At 34.2% G+C, this 14,173-nt stretch overlaps 1 protein-coding gene across 1 annotated transcript in view; it reads right to left on the bottom strand.

Moving 5' to 3' along the window:
* The window catches only part of Erbb4 (erb-b2 receptor tyrosine kinase 4), a 708,187-nt gene that overhangs the window by 263,898 nt on the left and 430,116 nt on the right, over positions 1 to 14,173 (bottom strand). Inside the window, exons 14-15 of the mRNA XM_059278119.1 lie at positions 12,143 to 12,236; positions 5,230 to 5,384 (exon numbers count right to left, since the gene is read on the bottom strand). Of these exons, the coding sequence (XP_059134102.1) occupies positions 5,230 to 5,384; positions 12,143 to 12,236 (249 nt within the window). The remainder of the gene's footprint in view (positions 1 to 5,229; positions 5,385 to 12,142; positions 12,237 to 14,173) is intronic.

Genomic DNA, 14,173 nt, shown 5'->3' with positions numbered 1-14,173 from the left:
TCAAATGATGTAAGTATGTTCTATAATTTATATTTGAGGAGAGTTGTCCCAGCAATGAAAAATCTAAAGGTTGGACATGTTTCCTCATATGTGTACTTTAGGAGGAGGGAGTGATACTTGCATTTTTTGCTTTCTATCTAGAATTTACTGTTTATTGCATGGGTAGTTAGCAATTTTCCTCAACAAGTGCGAAGGAAAGTTTTGAGCCATGGTGGTAGTGAGAAACACTTTTGAAATAGAACACTAGAAAGAGTTGAAATGGTGATAGTGGAAAGATGGCTGACGAACACAAGACATGAAAAAAAAAATCCAATGCCAAAAAGGAAACTCAAGGACCTCTAATGGTAAGGCCATAAGACAGTCTTTTGTATCTAAAGCATGGGAAAGTATAATTGAATAAAATTGGGCTGGACAGATACCTCAACAGGTAAAGGCACATGCTCCACACTCATGAGGACTAGGGGTTGGACTCTAGAACCTCTGGAACTATCTGGGTGTCCTGCAAATGGATGGACACAACTCCAGCTCTAAGGGAATCTGCCAATCTTCTTCTAGCCTCTGGGTGTATATGGGCACTGAAAATCATACAAACTCATATACATACATGTATGTATATAAATAAAACAAATCTTAAAAGTATGCATTGTTACTGTAAAGAATTTAAAAACTAACTAGAAAAATAAATCTAGAGGTTGGCCAACAGACTCAAATTCAGGGAGAACTAGTAAAATTAGAACTTTAAAAATATTGTGTCTACACCAAGGTCTTTATGTTGATATAAGTTGAGAAGCACATTGCAGACAGGACAATGGATTCAAGCAGAAATGATGAGGGATTGATAGAACATGAACATGGGTCAAGAAAAGTTGTTGAGGATATTAAGTAGGGTATTTGAGATTCAAATGTGTTTCTAAAATGAGGGTTATAGAAACAAATGAAGATCAAAAAGGCTGTGGGTCAATGAATGTGGGGATGCTTTTTCAAAGTATAAACCCTCATGATTTAAAGATACAATTGTATTTTAGTTTCTTCATAGATAATACATTATATATATATATATATATAAAATGTATTATATATATATATGTTGCTACTCAAAACACAAAATTTATATTGATTAAGCAAGATCACAGGATAAGAAAAACATCCAATTTTGAAGCATAAAAAATGGCAAGGGGCCAAAAACAGGACCAGGAATAAAACCATTCAAAAATTAGTATTCCAAAGTACAATATTTATAAAATAGCAGAAATTCGCAACATTTTTACACACTCCAAAACCATCTCTAGAACTCTGGATAGTGAGACAAGCTTGACTTACATTGGTTCATGATACATAAATGCCTTGACATACCTACATGACAAGCATAATTCAGATATTTGTGAAAAATCTCCAATTTTTGAAATGAAAATGAAGGTTATTTTTAATTTTATCAATATAAAAGCTACAGACTTAGTTCTACAAGCAGATTTTCTGTCTATCATTGTATCAATGGATATTTTTCAGTATGTAAACTTGAAAATTAGAAAAAAATGAATTCATAAAAGAGACTAAGGTACATGCCAATAAAACTTTAAGTGAGGTTTTTAAAAACAACACTCAATGAAATGAGCATTGCAATCCATGTCTACAATGCAAATTTGGATTAAAATAAAAGGAAATGAAGTAGATGTTAAATTATCACAAATTAAGCAATGCCACTGTAGAGAACAATGTACTCATTGTGCATTATGGAATACATTTAGTTAATAAGTTCTCTTTAAGCCACAGATACTACCAATTATAAATATAAATATTATTATTGCACTTCAAATTCGTTCTTTGTTTTGTTTTGTTGTTCTTTTTATTTGTTGTTTTGTTTTGAGACAGGGTGTTACTGTGGAGCCCTGGCTTGCATAATTACTCATTATGTAGGACAGGCTGGCCTCAAATTTACAGAAATTTTCTTACTTCTACCTCTTAAGCACTGGGATTTAAGGTATGTGTCAACATGACCAAACTTTAATTTTTAAATTTCTTTTATTATTATTTTTTGTTCAAACTCTTAACCATCCTTTCAGCAACATAAATGTGAGTCTTACAGGTCAATGGCTGTGTCTTAATTATAAACATGACTTATGATATAAAGCAGATCTCTTAGGTAGCTTTAATTGTCAACTCGACACAGACTAGAATCATCTGAGAGGAAAGTCTTGATGGAGGATTACCTAGATAGCACTAGCTTGTGGGTATATCAAAGGGGAATTACCTTGATTATTAATGGATGCAAAGGGACTCATCTCCTTGTGGGTGGCACCAACCCTAGGCAGGTGGTCCTGGATTGTATAAGAATGCTAATTAAACAAAGAACTTTTGACCACCCTGTTGGCACTGGTCCTCCATTCTCTTTGTTTTAAACACCAGCTTGAATTTCTGCTCTTATGTCCCTCAATGATGGACTGTGACCTGGAAGTGCAATCTGCAATAGCCTTTTTCCTACTCCTCATTGCTTTTGGTGATGGTATTTGCAACAGAAACTGAAAGAAGACAACTTGATTATCATGCATCCCATAGAAGAGGCTAAAGAATGATTAAGATAAGAACATGTTGATAAAATATGGCCCCTATTCAAGGCAAGAGAAGACAATATATTTTCTTTTTTCTTCCTTTCTTCCTTCCTTCCTTCCTTCCTTCCTTCCTTCCTTCCTTCCTTCCTTCCTTCCTTCCTTTTCTTCTGTCTACTAAGGATACTGGTGAGAGTTTTCTAATCAGGACTAAATGGTTCATCTTTTAAAAAGTTACTTGAATAACTTTTAGAGTCAATTTATTTAATGTACTTTTGGAGTAGTAAGAATACATTTAAGGTATTAGATAATTTTATTTTCAGGAAAATCTTTAAACTTATTCAAACTAAGATCTTATTTCTTAATTGGAAAGAACAGTTCCATTAGCTTGGTTATTGAATGACCTGATAAACATTGACATGCATAAGGGAATCTGCTCCCAGAATTAGAAGTGGCCTGGTGAGAGCTCACACTTACTCATATGGTCAATTAATAGATGAACTGAGGAATAAAAAAAAAGAATCATTCATCCCAGCATTCCCTCTGTTCTGTGATCTGTCACTGGATCATAGCTCTATGTGCTTACACTCAATTTGAAAAGAGGAGATGAGCTGCCCAGGATGTCTCTTTTCTTCAGTACAAGACGCCAAAGCACAGTGGGTATACTGTGATCTAGTTCATACAATGTAAGAATTCCTGAATTCTCCTCAGGAGCTGGAATCAGCAACACTTTCATGAAGTCAGTGAAAGTGAATATGGAGGTTATGAGGAAGGGGAAGCTCAGTGAAAGCAACAATAAGACCTCAGAGCAAAGTCATCCTTGGAGACATATTACCCTGGAAGGTGCTATGAAATACAACATCTTCTGTCTCATTGTTATTCTGTAGCCAGGAGCTGTTGAGAGTATCTTTCTATTTATTTAGAGCTCCCCATTAAACCTCAGCTTTCCTTTTGTAGGAGATCCCAGTTCTGTTGCTATAGTCATTTGAACCCTTTCCATTGGCCTCAACTCCTGCCTCCCTCTACTATATATGCTTTCCTTTATTATACAGCCATGATTTTAAAAGGCTGACGAGGAAGACACTCCAGCCACACATCCAGACTAGGCTCTGTGTCTCACTTTCATTTCCCTAATGGTTTCATTGTAATTAGATTTGCAAAAACAGCAAAAGGTCTCATTTTGAATGGCAACAGCTGTTGACATCGACATTATATTGAATAATTTACTGGTTTAATTTTAGTTGCAAAACAATAAAACCCTCTTGTGGATGATTTTCACAGGCAAAGTTTTTCTCTTACTCTTGCTGACTCTTCTGCTCCAGAAGCACTAGAAGTTTTTTTGTTTTTTAAAATAGTCTCAACTCAAGTGTGCCAACACTCAGAAGGGGAGTTGTTTATTACTTCTGTTTTCCTTGAAGCAAAGTGTGTAGGTGACTGTCTCAGTGCCCTCAACCTGTGTGCTTATGTAGACACCAAGGAGTTGGCAAGCAGCTCTTCTACCTGCATTTGAATCTGTGTGGCAGAATATTGCTTTGCCTTCTAAGGATCTCCCACTTCACAGAGTGACTTAGCTGATTTTGTGACCTGTAGGAATTTATAGCAGCATCCCAAAATTGATGTTTTCTTCACAGAAAATGTTGCTCGCTTCACTTTTTCAGTATCTTCTCACAGCTAGGCCTTAATCTGGCAGGACACTCTTTTCACAGAACCTCTCCTTTCCTCCTGGATATAAAGTGCCCAAGATAACTTCTCAACAAGTGTGTGCACACGTGTGTGCATTCTGTTCCTACACTGAGGGTAAGCACTCACAAGGTAGGTGAGGTTTTATGGTAAGAGGATGGAGTGAGTTAAACTGCTCTCAATTCTAACAATATTGACCTTTTGGAGGAAACAAGGGGAACATTATTACTGAGATAAATTTGTCTTAAGAAATAGATTGGAATTTGTTAGAGGGGACATTATTTCCTTTCATACATAGTGTTATTTCTCTAATGTCTCCATCAATGACAATAACACTGAACAAAACAATCCCCCTGATTTGTGTTTATCCAACTGTTATCAATATCATAGGTTATGCTGCACAACATATCCTCTTGAATGGAAAATATGTATATATCTCTGAATTGTTTCATGACAGTCAGAGAACTCTATGTTATAGGAAAACTACAATAAAACAACTCACACCACTATATTAGTTATGTTGTGAGCACACATATGAGCAGCTTATTTTTTTTTTCTCTGCCATGATTGCCTAGGATCAGATTTCATTGAAGGACTAATCCAAGGCAGGAATTTTTAAAGAGATAGTCTCATTTTAAGTTTTGACAGTAAGAAATAGAAACCATACCTTTAATATAAAAAATTCTCTATAATACAAGTACTGTATTGTCTCTTCTATATACTGAATCTATTATAAGACTGGATGATTTTTAGACTGCATCCAAAGCACACTAGCTTCATGAAGGAGTTAAGAAGGAGGTTATAGGTAAATGATAATTGGAGATATTTCAGTGGTTCACCTAGAAAGAATTTCATTTAAAATCACCGTGAAAATTACAAAGATAAATAGCATTTCCTGAGACTATTTTAATGTAAGTAGACATCATCAGAGATACTGATAACTGTGTTCATCTTTTCAACTGGAAACATGTCCATGGCTTAGTCCTTGACCAGCAAGGATGCTTACCCTTGGGTGCAGTTTGGATGGCATGGGTGGCATTCCCGATCCTGATCTGCATACTTGAAAATGAAACTGTTTGCTCCCTGTAGGCCATCTGGACATTTCTCCACACAGTTTGGACCATCCTTAAAGTGAGAACACTTCGTGCAGTTGTCTGGTCCCTGAAATGTGGAGAAGAAAAACATCTGGAGAAAGAGAAATGCGCTCAATTCCCTCGGAAAGGCATTTATGTGGTTTAGTTCCTTAGAATTTTGTGAATGACAAATAAATCTTCCTGTAGGGAGAGAACATGTCCATCTGTCCATCAATACCAACATGGATGTGGCTATTGAAGCATGAACAGCAATAAGGGAACCTTAAAGGTCTTCTTTGTTATGTTGTATGGTGAGTCATCATACTATCATCATACTAGCAAGTATCTTCTAGAAACACCCTGCTTTTGAAATCAGCTGTTCTCAGTCCATCTCTTCTCCATGTCATTTCTTTAATGAGACTTAATTTGAACTAATATTCCCCAAAGGCTTTTTCAAAAGGGTATCAACATTTTCGTCTTGTGGTTAGTTCCTAATGGTATTATAGTGTAACAGTATGTGTTTATAATAAATTTTCCACAGGTATATTTTATTACCATTACTGGGAATGCATACATCCACAAAATAGTCAATGAGAAATAATGCATGATGGAAATTAGAATACACTGCTCTTCCTGGGTAACAGTCTTTCCTAATGACAATTTGAAAAATAAACTTTAAAATGCACTATGATTGAATTATCAGATATTAGGCATCCTAGACTTATAAAAAAATTCCTTGGTTATTTTTTGCTGATCATCTTATGCTGATACTTAAAAGGAAATGATACACACTTATATGGAGTTTTGCCAACCACAGGACAATCTTTAGAGCCATAAAATGTACATTCTAAAAAGCAAATATTAAAAATTATATAATAAGAATTATAAAATTAAAAAAACTATATGGAGAAATTTATCCAATGATGACAGTAACACAAACATTATTAATTAAAATATAGTGAACCCACTTTACATATTTTCATTTATAATTTACATAATAATTTTAATAAGTATTTAATTTTTTAATGAGTAGATTATACTTATTTAATTTACTAAGTAGATTTAATAAGTAGAAAATTGATATGTAACAATAATATAAAAGCAATAATAAAAGCAATATGTACTTATTTGTATTATTTATTTTTATTTTTAAGACAGTGTTTCCTGGTGAAGCTCATGGTGTTCTCAAACTCATAATTCTTACACATTAGCCTCCAGAATGTTGGCTTATAGCAATGCATCATTATGCCTAGTCTCAAAATTAACATTTTAATATTAGTTTTAACGTCTAAGAATGTTACTATCCTGACAGTAAGCATACAAGAAACAAGTAGTATATTTTGAGATTGAAGAAAGTTGAGAACATTTTGATTAAAAAACTACTTTTCTTAAGAAGGGCCTTAATCTTTGCATATTCTGCTATTTTGATTATGTTTTACTTGATATTATCGTCCCTTCTTCTTAGGCCCTCTCTTTGCTTATAGTTCTATGACAATAATATTCCTTTGACCACTTGTTTGGGAATATGTTTGCTTTCTGATCTATTCTTCCTGTTATCTGAATATGTCTGGAAGCCTCAACAATTATTACAGGACACCTGAAGATAGCTTAGATAAGTAGGATGTAGTAAGTATTCAGAAACACAATTAAACCAAGTTCTTACTTGCAACTGTTGTGAATTTGGAACTAGGTAGGTGCACATTATGTTGAACTGTTACTTAAAGGATGACTGTGTAGTTTTGTTTACTCATGGGGGTGATTTTAACTATATACAAATGACCTCAAACCAGCTAGATATTATAAGTTGGTAATATAAAGTAACACAAAACAAAAGATAAAGATTGAAGCATCTAATGAAAAATAGCAATGTAAAGAAGAAAAAGTAATCATAAAGAAACCAGTGAGCTTAGATCAAGTAGCTATTTATTCCATTATTTGATGTGAAGCTCAGAGCTAAAAATAAAATAAAATAATTTAAATTAACATATGAAACCTAATTCCCATTCTACCTAAAGTATTGCTAATGGTAACTTCTCATTTTCTCTCAAATAAGAATAGTTCACATGCTTCCAATTTTAACACCTGCTCATGGGTACTTAGGCATGTAACACTATCTATTATACGGAATCATTTACTGTGCAAGTATGCTCAGTGGCATGACTTACTCTATAAGACAAGAGACATGCTTATTGTAGAGCACAAAATAAAGCTTACTATAAGTAAATTAAGCAGAATCTGAATTAGGCCTTCTTTTTCTATTAAATTCTTGTAATGTAAAATAATATCCAGGTAAACATCTTAAGATATAAAAGTGTCACAAACTAAAATAAGTTAATAGTTAAGTATATTCTAATACAACCAGTTATATTGTGCTTATTTGTTTCACTGTGATACAACACAAAGTACCCTGAGCTGACATAGTTAAACACATTCTAACAAATCTCTAAGTAGGTGAAGCACTTTCTCCTCTTTCATTTTCATAATGAAAAGAAAAGCATCTAATGCTCACTCTTGTATTGTGCTATCCACTAAGGCTTTTAAAAGTCTCAGTGCAATGAGTGATAAAGTTGTGGAGATGAAGGATGCATTCTTTCTTCTCCTTGGTTCTAAACTGCCTCTGGACCCAATAGTCTAGACAGGCAACAACGTGACGAACTAAATCCTGATGTGCGCATTATGTTATTTTTTCTCAGTGCCAGTTGATTTTCCCAGGTAGCTTCTCCGGAGAACAAAGCTACTATTTACCACGACACAATAATGTTCTTTCATCCCTGTGGGAAGACTGCCATTCACCTGTCAGTGAAGGTAAGATAAAGCTTACTTTGAATAATGAAATGGAAGTAGAAGCCATACATAAGAGAGGGAGGGCTGAACTCTCTAGCCTCCTCTTTCCATGCTTCCACTACCAAATGCTTCATGGAGAAGTGGAGATGCTATGAATTCAGAGCTTATGAGTCATAATAGGGAGATAGCTCCTTTTGAATATTTCCAAGACTTTCAGAGTACCCTATATAAAAGGAATTAAATATTTTTTTCTGAGAGCAAAGAAGGATAAAATTAATATTTAGGCACAACTTTGATGAACCATCCTAACAGCTACTTTATATTTTGTAAAACATGTTTGAAAGCTCATTTTCCTCATCCAATTCCTTTTCTTGTATTGCTGCCTCTTCATCCTCTATGTTGACCTCCTGTAACTGATTCCCATTCCTTCCTTCCCTTTCCACGGTTCTTCCCTTACCTCTCTCATTGGGTCTATTCAGGGAAGTGAAAGTAGGGACAATAATTATAATTACACGTATAATATGTAAATTAAACAAATAAGACCAAGTGAAGGCAGACCAGTACGTGAAAACAAAGGCTTTCCTGCATGTCAAGCCTACTCTGCTGAAGAGACCAAGGATTTCCACTATATTTGCATAGGATAACATCATCCCATTTGCTACACAGCTGCCAGGTTCTTAGCAAGCATTTTACTTGTACAACACTAAAGATACTGCTGTATGGAAGAAAAACTGCAACAACTGGAAGGAAAAATTTGGAATCATAACTTCCACAGTGGAGTTGAAGTTTCACATCTCACTGACTTTTGAAGTAACTCTCTAATCACTATGGGTGAATTTATTTATATTTTAAATGAGGAATGTCATAATGTTCCTCAGATTTAACAGTATTTGATAAACATTAGTAGTTATTGATTTTTACCACTATGTAAACTTTGACAAGCCTATGATGTAAAATACACACAAACACACACACACACACACTCACACACACACACTCACACGCACACACTCACACACAAACAAATAAAAACCAGTTCTCTCTCTCTTTTCTCCCTCCCTCCCTCTTCCACCTTCATTTTTTTTAAATCTTCTTTGCCCCTGTAACTTTCTAGTGTTTTGACTTTGTTCTCTTGACATATCAAGTCTCTATTTTCATGCTGCAGAGTGACCTTAATCATCTGGTCCCATAAGTGCTACAATGATGGAACAAAAATATTTACTATATTTACTTTTCATATCAAATAATTTTGAAGAAAATCAAGACCATTAATTGGTTGGTATTGGGACTCTGATTCTCATACATGTTCAGGAAATGTCATCACAGACTTTTAATTTTTATAAAGATGTCTAAATCTTTTAAAAGTAATTTGTCTCCATTCCTTTGGAGAACATATAAGTCAGGAACTACACAAATATATACATTAAGAGAAATTAATAACCAGGCTACCCATTAATATAAGTTTGTGTATCAGAAGGCAGATAAGCAGAAGCACACGGAGAGATGGTCGTGTGCTCTGAGCTCTAAACATGCAGAGTGGGATTTTAATTCTGCTCATGATAATGAGAAATTCATTAGCACCTTCAGGATTATTTTTTTCATTGGTAGAATGGAGAAAACACCTAGAAGACAAGGAGAGACAATATATAGGGAAAGACAGCACAGAGGTCTCAAAGCATGTTTGATTTCTGTTAAGTCCCACCTAGATATAAAGATGATCTACAGTGAGCTTTGTAATTCTCATTTTTGCTTAGTAAATAACATGATCATTGAAATTTTTTGACATTTGAAAACTAGTTTAATACAATTAGAGGAATGATGGACATATGTTGATATCTTATGCATGAAACATCACTTTTTCTTCTTTTTATGTGCATTTGTGTTTTTTCTGCATGTAAGTCTATATAAGAGCATCAGATCCCCTGGAACTGGAGTTACACAGAGTTGTGAGCTGCTATGTGCATGCTGGGAATTAAACCTGGATCCTCTGGAACAGCAACCAATGATTCTAACCACTGAGCCATCTCTCCAGCCTGTAACATCAAATGTTTTAAAACAAATATCTCCTATGAAATTATTCTAGCAAAATATGGTGCATTGAATAATTACTTAGACTTCACCTAAGCAAATTAATTTCTTACCAGTAGGACTAATTATACTGAAAATATTAATAATCAGTAACATTTGGTTATTTTGAAATATGAAAACTTCGAGAAAGTTTGAAATATTTAAACAAATGAGTTTTAAGATACAAAACACAAAATCATTGAGAGAAGACTAATACGAAATTCATCTCTAATGACTTCTTTGAAAAATATTTTTGAACGAGTGTTAACATACAAAAACCAGCAATGGAGCTTGATACAAAGCAAGGATTAAAACAACGTCAAACACTGAACAAAGTAAGAATGCTTCTTTGAGGTTGTTCAGAATAAGAGCAGGAATGCAAAGGAACAGGAAATTATACATGTTAAGAAAATATTAAGTCACAGAAAGTCGCAGGGAATTCCCAGGAAGCCACGGTGCAGGAGCACCTGCAACAATCAACAAACTAAACAGTGTGCATATGGTCAACCTGGTGAGTCACTTTTTAAGTAGTATTTCCCTAAGCCTATGTTCAGTAGGCATTGACTAGGTCTACAGACATCCGATGCTCCCGGACTTATCAGTTGAAATAGCAAAATATGGTTACTGTAATCATTTATTTTCCAGCTTTTAAACTCCAAAAGTATCCTTGTTTTCATTCAATGACTTATTGCCAAAGAGTCACCTAAATACACAAGCCTTAAGGAACCCATGTAGACACCTCAACTTGCTTTACCAACAGACTAGGGAAACTTCTTCCTTTCCCTTGTGATGGACTATTGGGTTTTTTTTTTTGGAATCTGTAAGTCTCATGTAGGAGGCCAGCTGTGTTTTCATGACTCTTCTCAGTGGAGAAACACAGTGGCTACGGATGCCCATGGACATTCTTTTTTAGAGGCTGAGGAACAGTAATTTGTCCTTTACACTCTCATTCTTTATGTCCCATAACTTCATTTCTGTTTCTTGCAGGCCTGCATTTTCATATGTTTATTGATCTTGTGACAGTCCTTGGAATGCATGAGTTTTCCACATCTTTTAGAGAAGATTCCAGAGTGGCTCACTGAGGCTTGATGGAAGGTTGGAGGACTCAACAATATTTTTTTTTTATAAGTTAGTTAAAGGCTGAGTAAGTGCACGCATAGAAAACGTATGCTCTTTAGATTCTTAAATACATTTTTATGAATCTAGATTTAATTCTTGCTTGTACCCAAATGTTGATCCCCAAGCTAATACTAAGAGATGACTCAGTAATAGAAGAACGAAATATTTGTCTGAAGAAGGATGAATGCATCACTTCTTAATGACAAGCACAGACTGATCTTATTGTTCAGAGAAACTCAAGGGAGAGGGGGTGTTTCCTGAGACTCAGAGCAGTGTTCTCCCTAATAGAACTTTGAATTGTGGAGAAAGCTTCTCAGTCCTTAAGGCTTTCATAATGGACTTCTACTTGTTGGATCCTTCTCTCTAATACAGCATCAAGGCTATTGCTTTAGGTCCTAGTTTAGGGAGCTCAATCAGCTACTCCTCCTTGTATGCTCCATTCTGCCATCAGAGATATTAAATAAGAGTGCTGAACTTTTCACAAGGCAACATAAACTTCCATAATCTTATTTTCTCATTCATCTGTGCTTTTTTAAACTGTCTATACAGATTTTCATTAATTCAGTTATTATCATGTAAGTGGATCACTTGTATATTTCTCTCTCTACAGTATGTCATGTCCCCAAACAACTCTATATCCTTATTCTTCTGTTCTAATACAATATTATGGGAATATATATTTATATAATATTCAATTTCCTAATATTTTATCATTCCTGCTAAACTGTATATTTCTAGATTGAAATATTAAACATGTTTCCCCTCAGTATCCTATAAATACCAATTTAAAAGACAGATAGACCCATAGCAATGACAAAACATTTGTATACATAATACCAAAAAAGCCAACACACCCATTAACACTTTGAGGCTTACCGGTCCATGGCATGTGAGTAGTCCATCTTCCATCTTCTCACATTGGGAGTCACACTCAACACAGACGGAACCATTTTCAAATTCTCGAAATTCCCTGTGAAAATATCAACTGCGTGAGGAGGTGTAAGCAAACAAGCTATCAACCTAACAAATGAGGCAACATCTGCTAAGAGTCCTACTGGCAGTGTAAATTCTTGAGTCTGTTTCGCTAATGTGCCAGGAGCTACAGATGCACTTTCCTATGCATTAAGGAGGACGCTTTCTATGAAAAGAAAAGATATACAGCAGCCATATGGTTCTCCTTGCTCCTGATTGGATTCAACAATTGTCTCATTCTGGAAAGCTCTCTCCTGTCAGAGAGATTCTAGCACTTTCCAAAAATAGAAAATAATCTCTTTTGATGACACAGCAGAATCACTTTTACCTCTTTGAGTAAGACTGTATCTGCTTGTTTCTACATAAATTATTACTCTTGGTTGAAGCTTGCATTTCTAAACCACTATAGTTTTTTAATTGCGGGGCTACATAAATGTTCTCCAACCTTGTCCTTCAAGGTTGCAAGACTATTAAACTTACTTTTGGTTAAACTTCAAAACAGGCTTTGATTTCTTATCTTCTTTTAAAACATCTGCCTTAGAGAATTAGAGAAAAATATCTTTTTATGCTAGATTTTATTTTCTTAGATTATTGATCTAATATCACAAAATTCCTTTTAGTCTAAATTCTTTTTGAAGTAATTCTATAAGGAATAACACAAGAAATAGTTTATTTTAATGTATATGGTGGAAAAACTTTATTATTATAATCTACCATGATTGTGACTGTCTCTTTTTATATCACTACATTTTCTGTCTATTTATGTATTACAGGTTTTAAAGATATAATTATTGCATTCAAAGTCTAATATAAATATTTTACTTTGATAATTGAAAACCAATCATCTATACTATGTTAAAATTACATTGTTTTCACTAAAATAAAAATAAAATATTGGGTAAAATAATTTAGTATCACTTAGAAGTCATTAACAAAGTAGGTCATTAACTAAATTTGTATATCTAATTTATTCATAATTTTTGTCTTTGTTTCCTAACCCATCTTTTTAAACCAATACCAACATGAATAGTGTAATTATAAATCAATTAGATGATAAATTCTGAATTATTTTCTTTCCTTAGGCTATCACTACGTTTTTCTCATTTAAAGACATAAAGTCTTAATAAGCAATGGAATTCCAAAGGGTAAGCTGTATATTCTGTTGGTTAAATTAATTCTAAATCTAGATTTCTATTTTATTAATTTCTAAAATTAGGGTATAATTTATTGGGCTTCCTTAGGAATTTTCACACATATATGCCATTATGCTTTCTTCAAAGGGAAAGGAGTTAAATATGGTTTCAAAAAATAGAGCATTGGTAGATTATCTGTATAAGGCCGACATATTCAGCTGCATTATTTTAGTACTTGTACAGTCAGATATTAATTTGTTTTAGATCAAATCTTTAATGAAATTCTAGTTTGAAACCTTAGTTATAAAAATAAGGCTTCTTTTTATGTTTCATTAACTATGAGAGATAGAAAGTACTTAACTGAGGAAGTCTTTAGAATAAAAAGTGAAAGTGACCCAAAGGGAGGGCACTTAAATCTATGACAAGTTACAAATAATGTATAATGAAATTTTAAGAGAGTTACCAGTTTGAGATAATAGAGTCTTTGGCCATTAAAGGGTTATGGTGGCAAACGAAGGATGTAAGTTGCTTGCTATTAAGGCATAGTCTGTGTTTTTCCCTTTCCTTTACCCAATGTGCACCTCTCCGCATGCCCAGAAAGAGTAAACACAATGCCACAAGAGCAATGGAGAGACCAGCACTTTTCCTTCCTAATTTCATTACATGGCTCCTGACTTCTTGTTGCTTTCATCAGAGCTCCTCCCTGAAGTCTTGGAGAGTTATGAAGCCTTTGATCATTGGTTTTTTTGTTTGTTTGTTTTTGTTTTTTTGCTGATAATTTATTGTCTGGGTGTGTCCAGTT

Source organism: Peromyscus eremicus, chromosome 13 (genome assembly GCF_949786415.1).
Source record: "Peromyscus eremicus chromosome 13, PerEre_H2_v1, whole genome shotgun sequence".
Lineage (NCBI taxonomy): Eukaryota > Metazoa > Chordata > Mammalia > Rodentia > Cricetidae > Peromyscus > Peromyscus eremicus.
The sequence above is the reverse complement of the archived record's forward strand: the minus strand, read 5'-3'. Positions and strand labels throughout refer to the sequence as shown.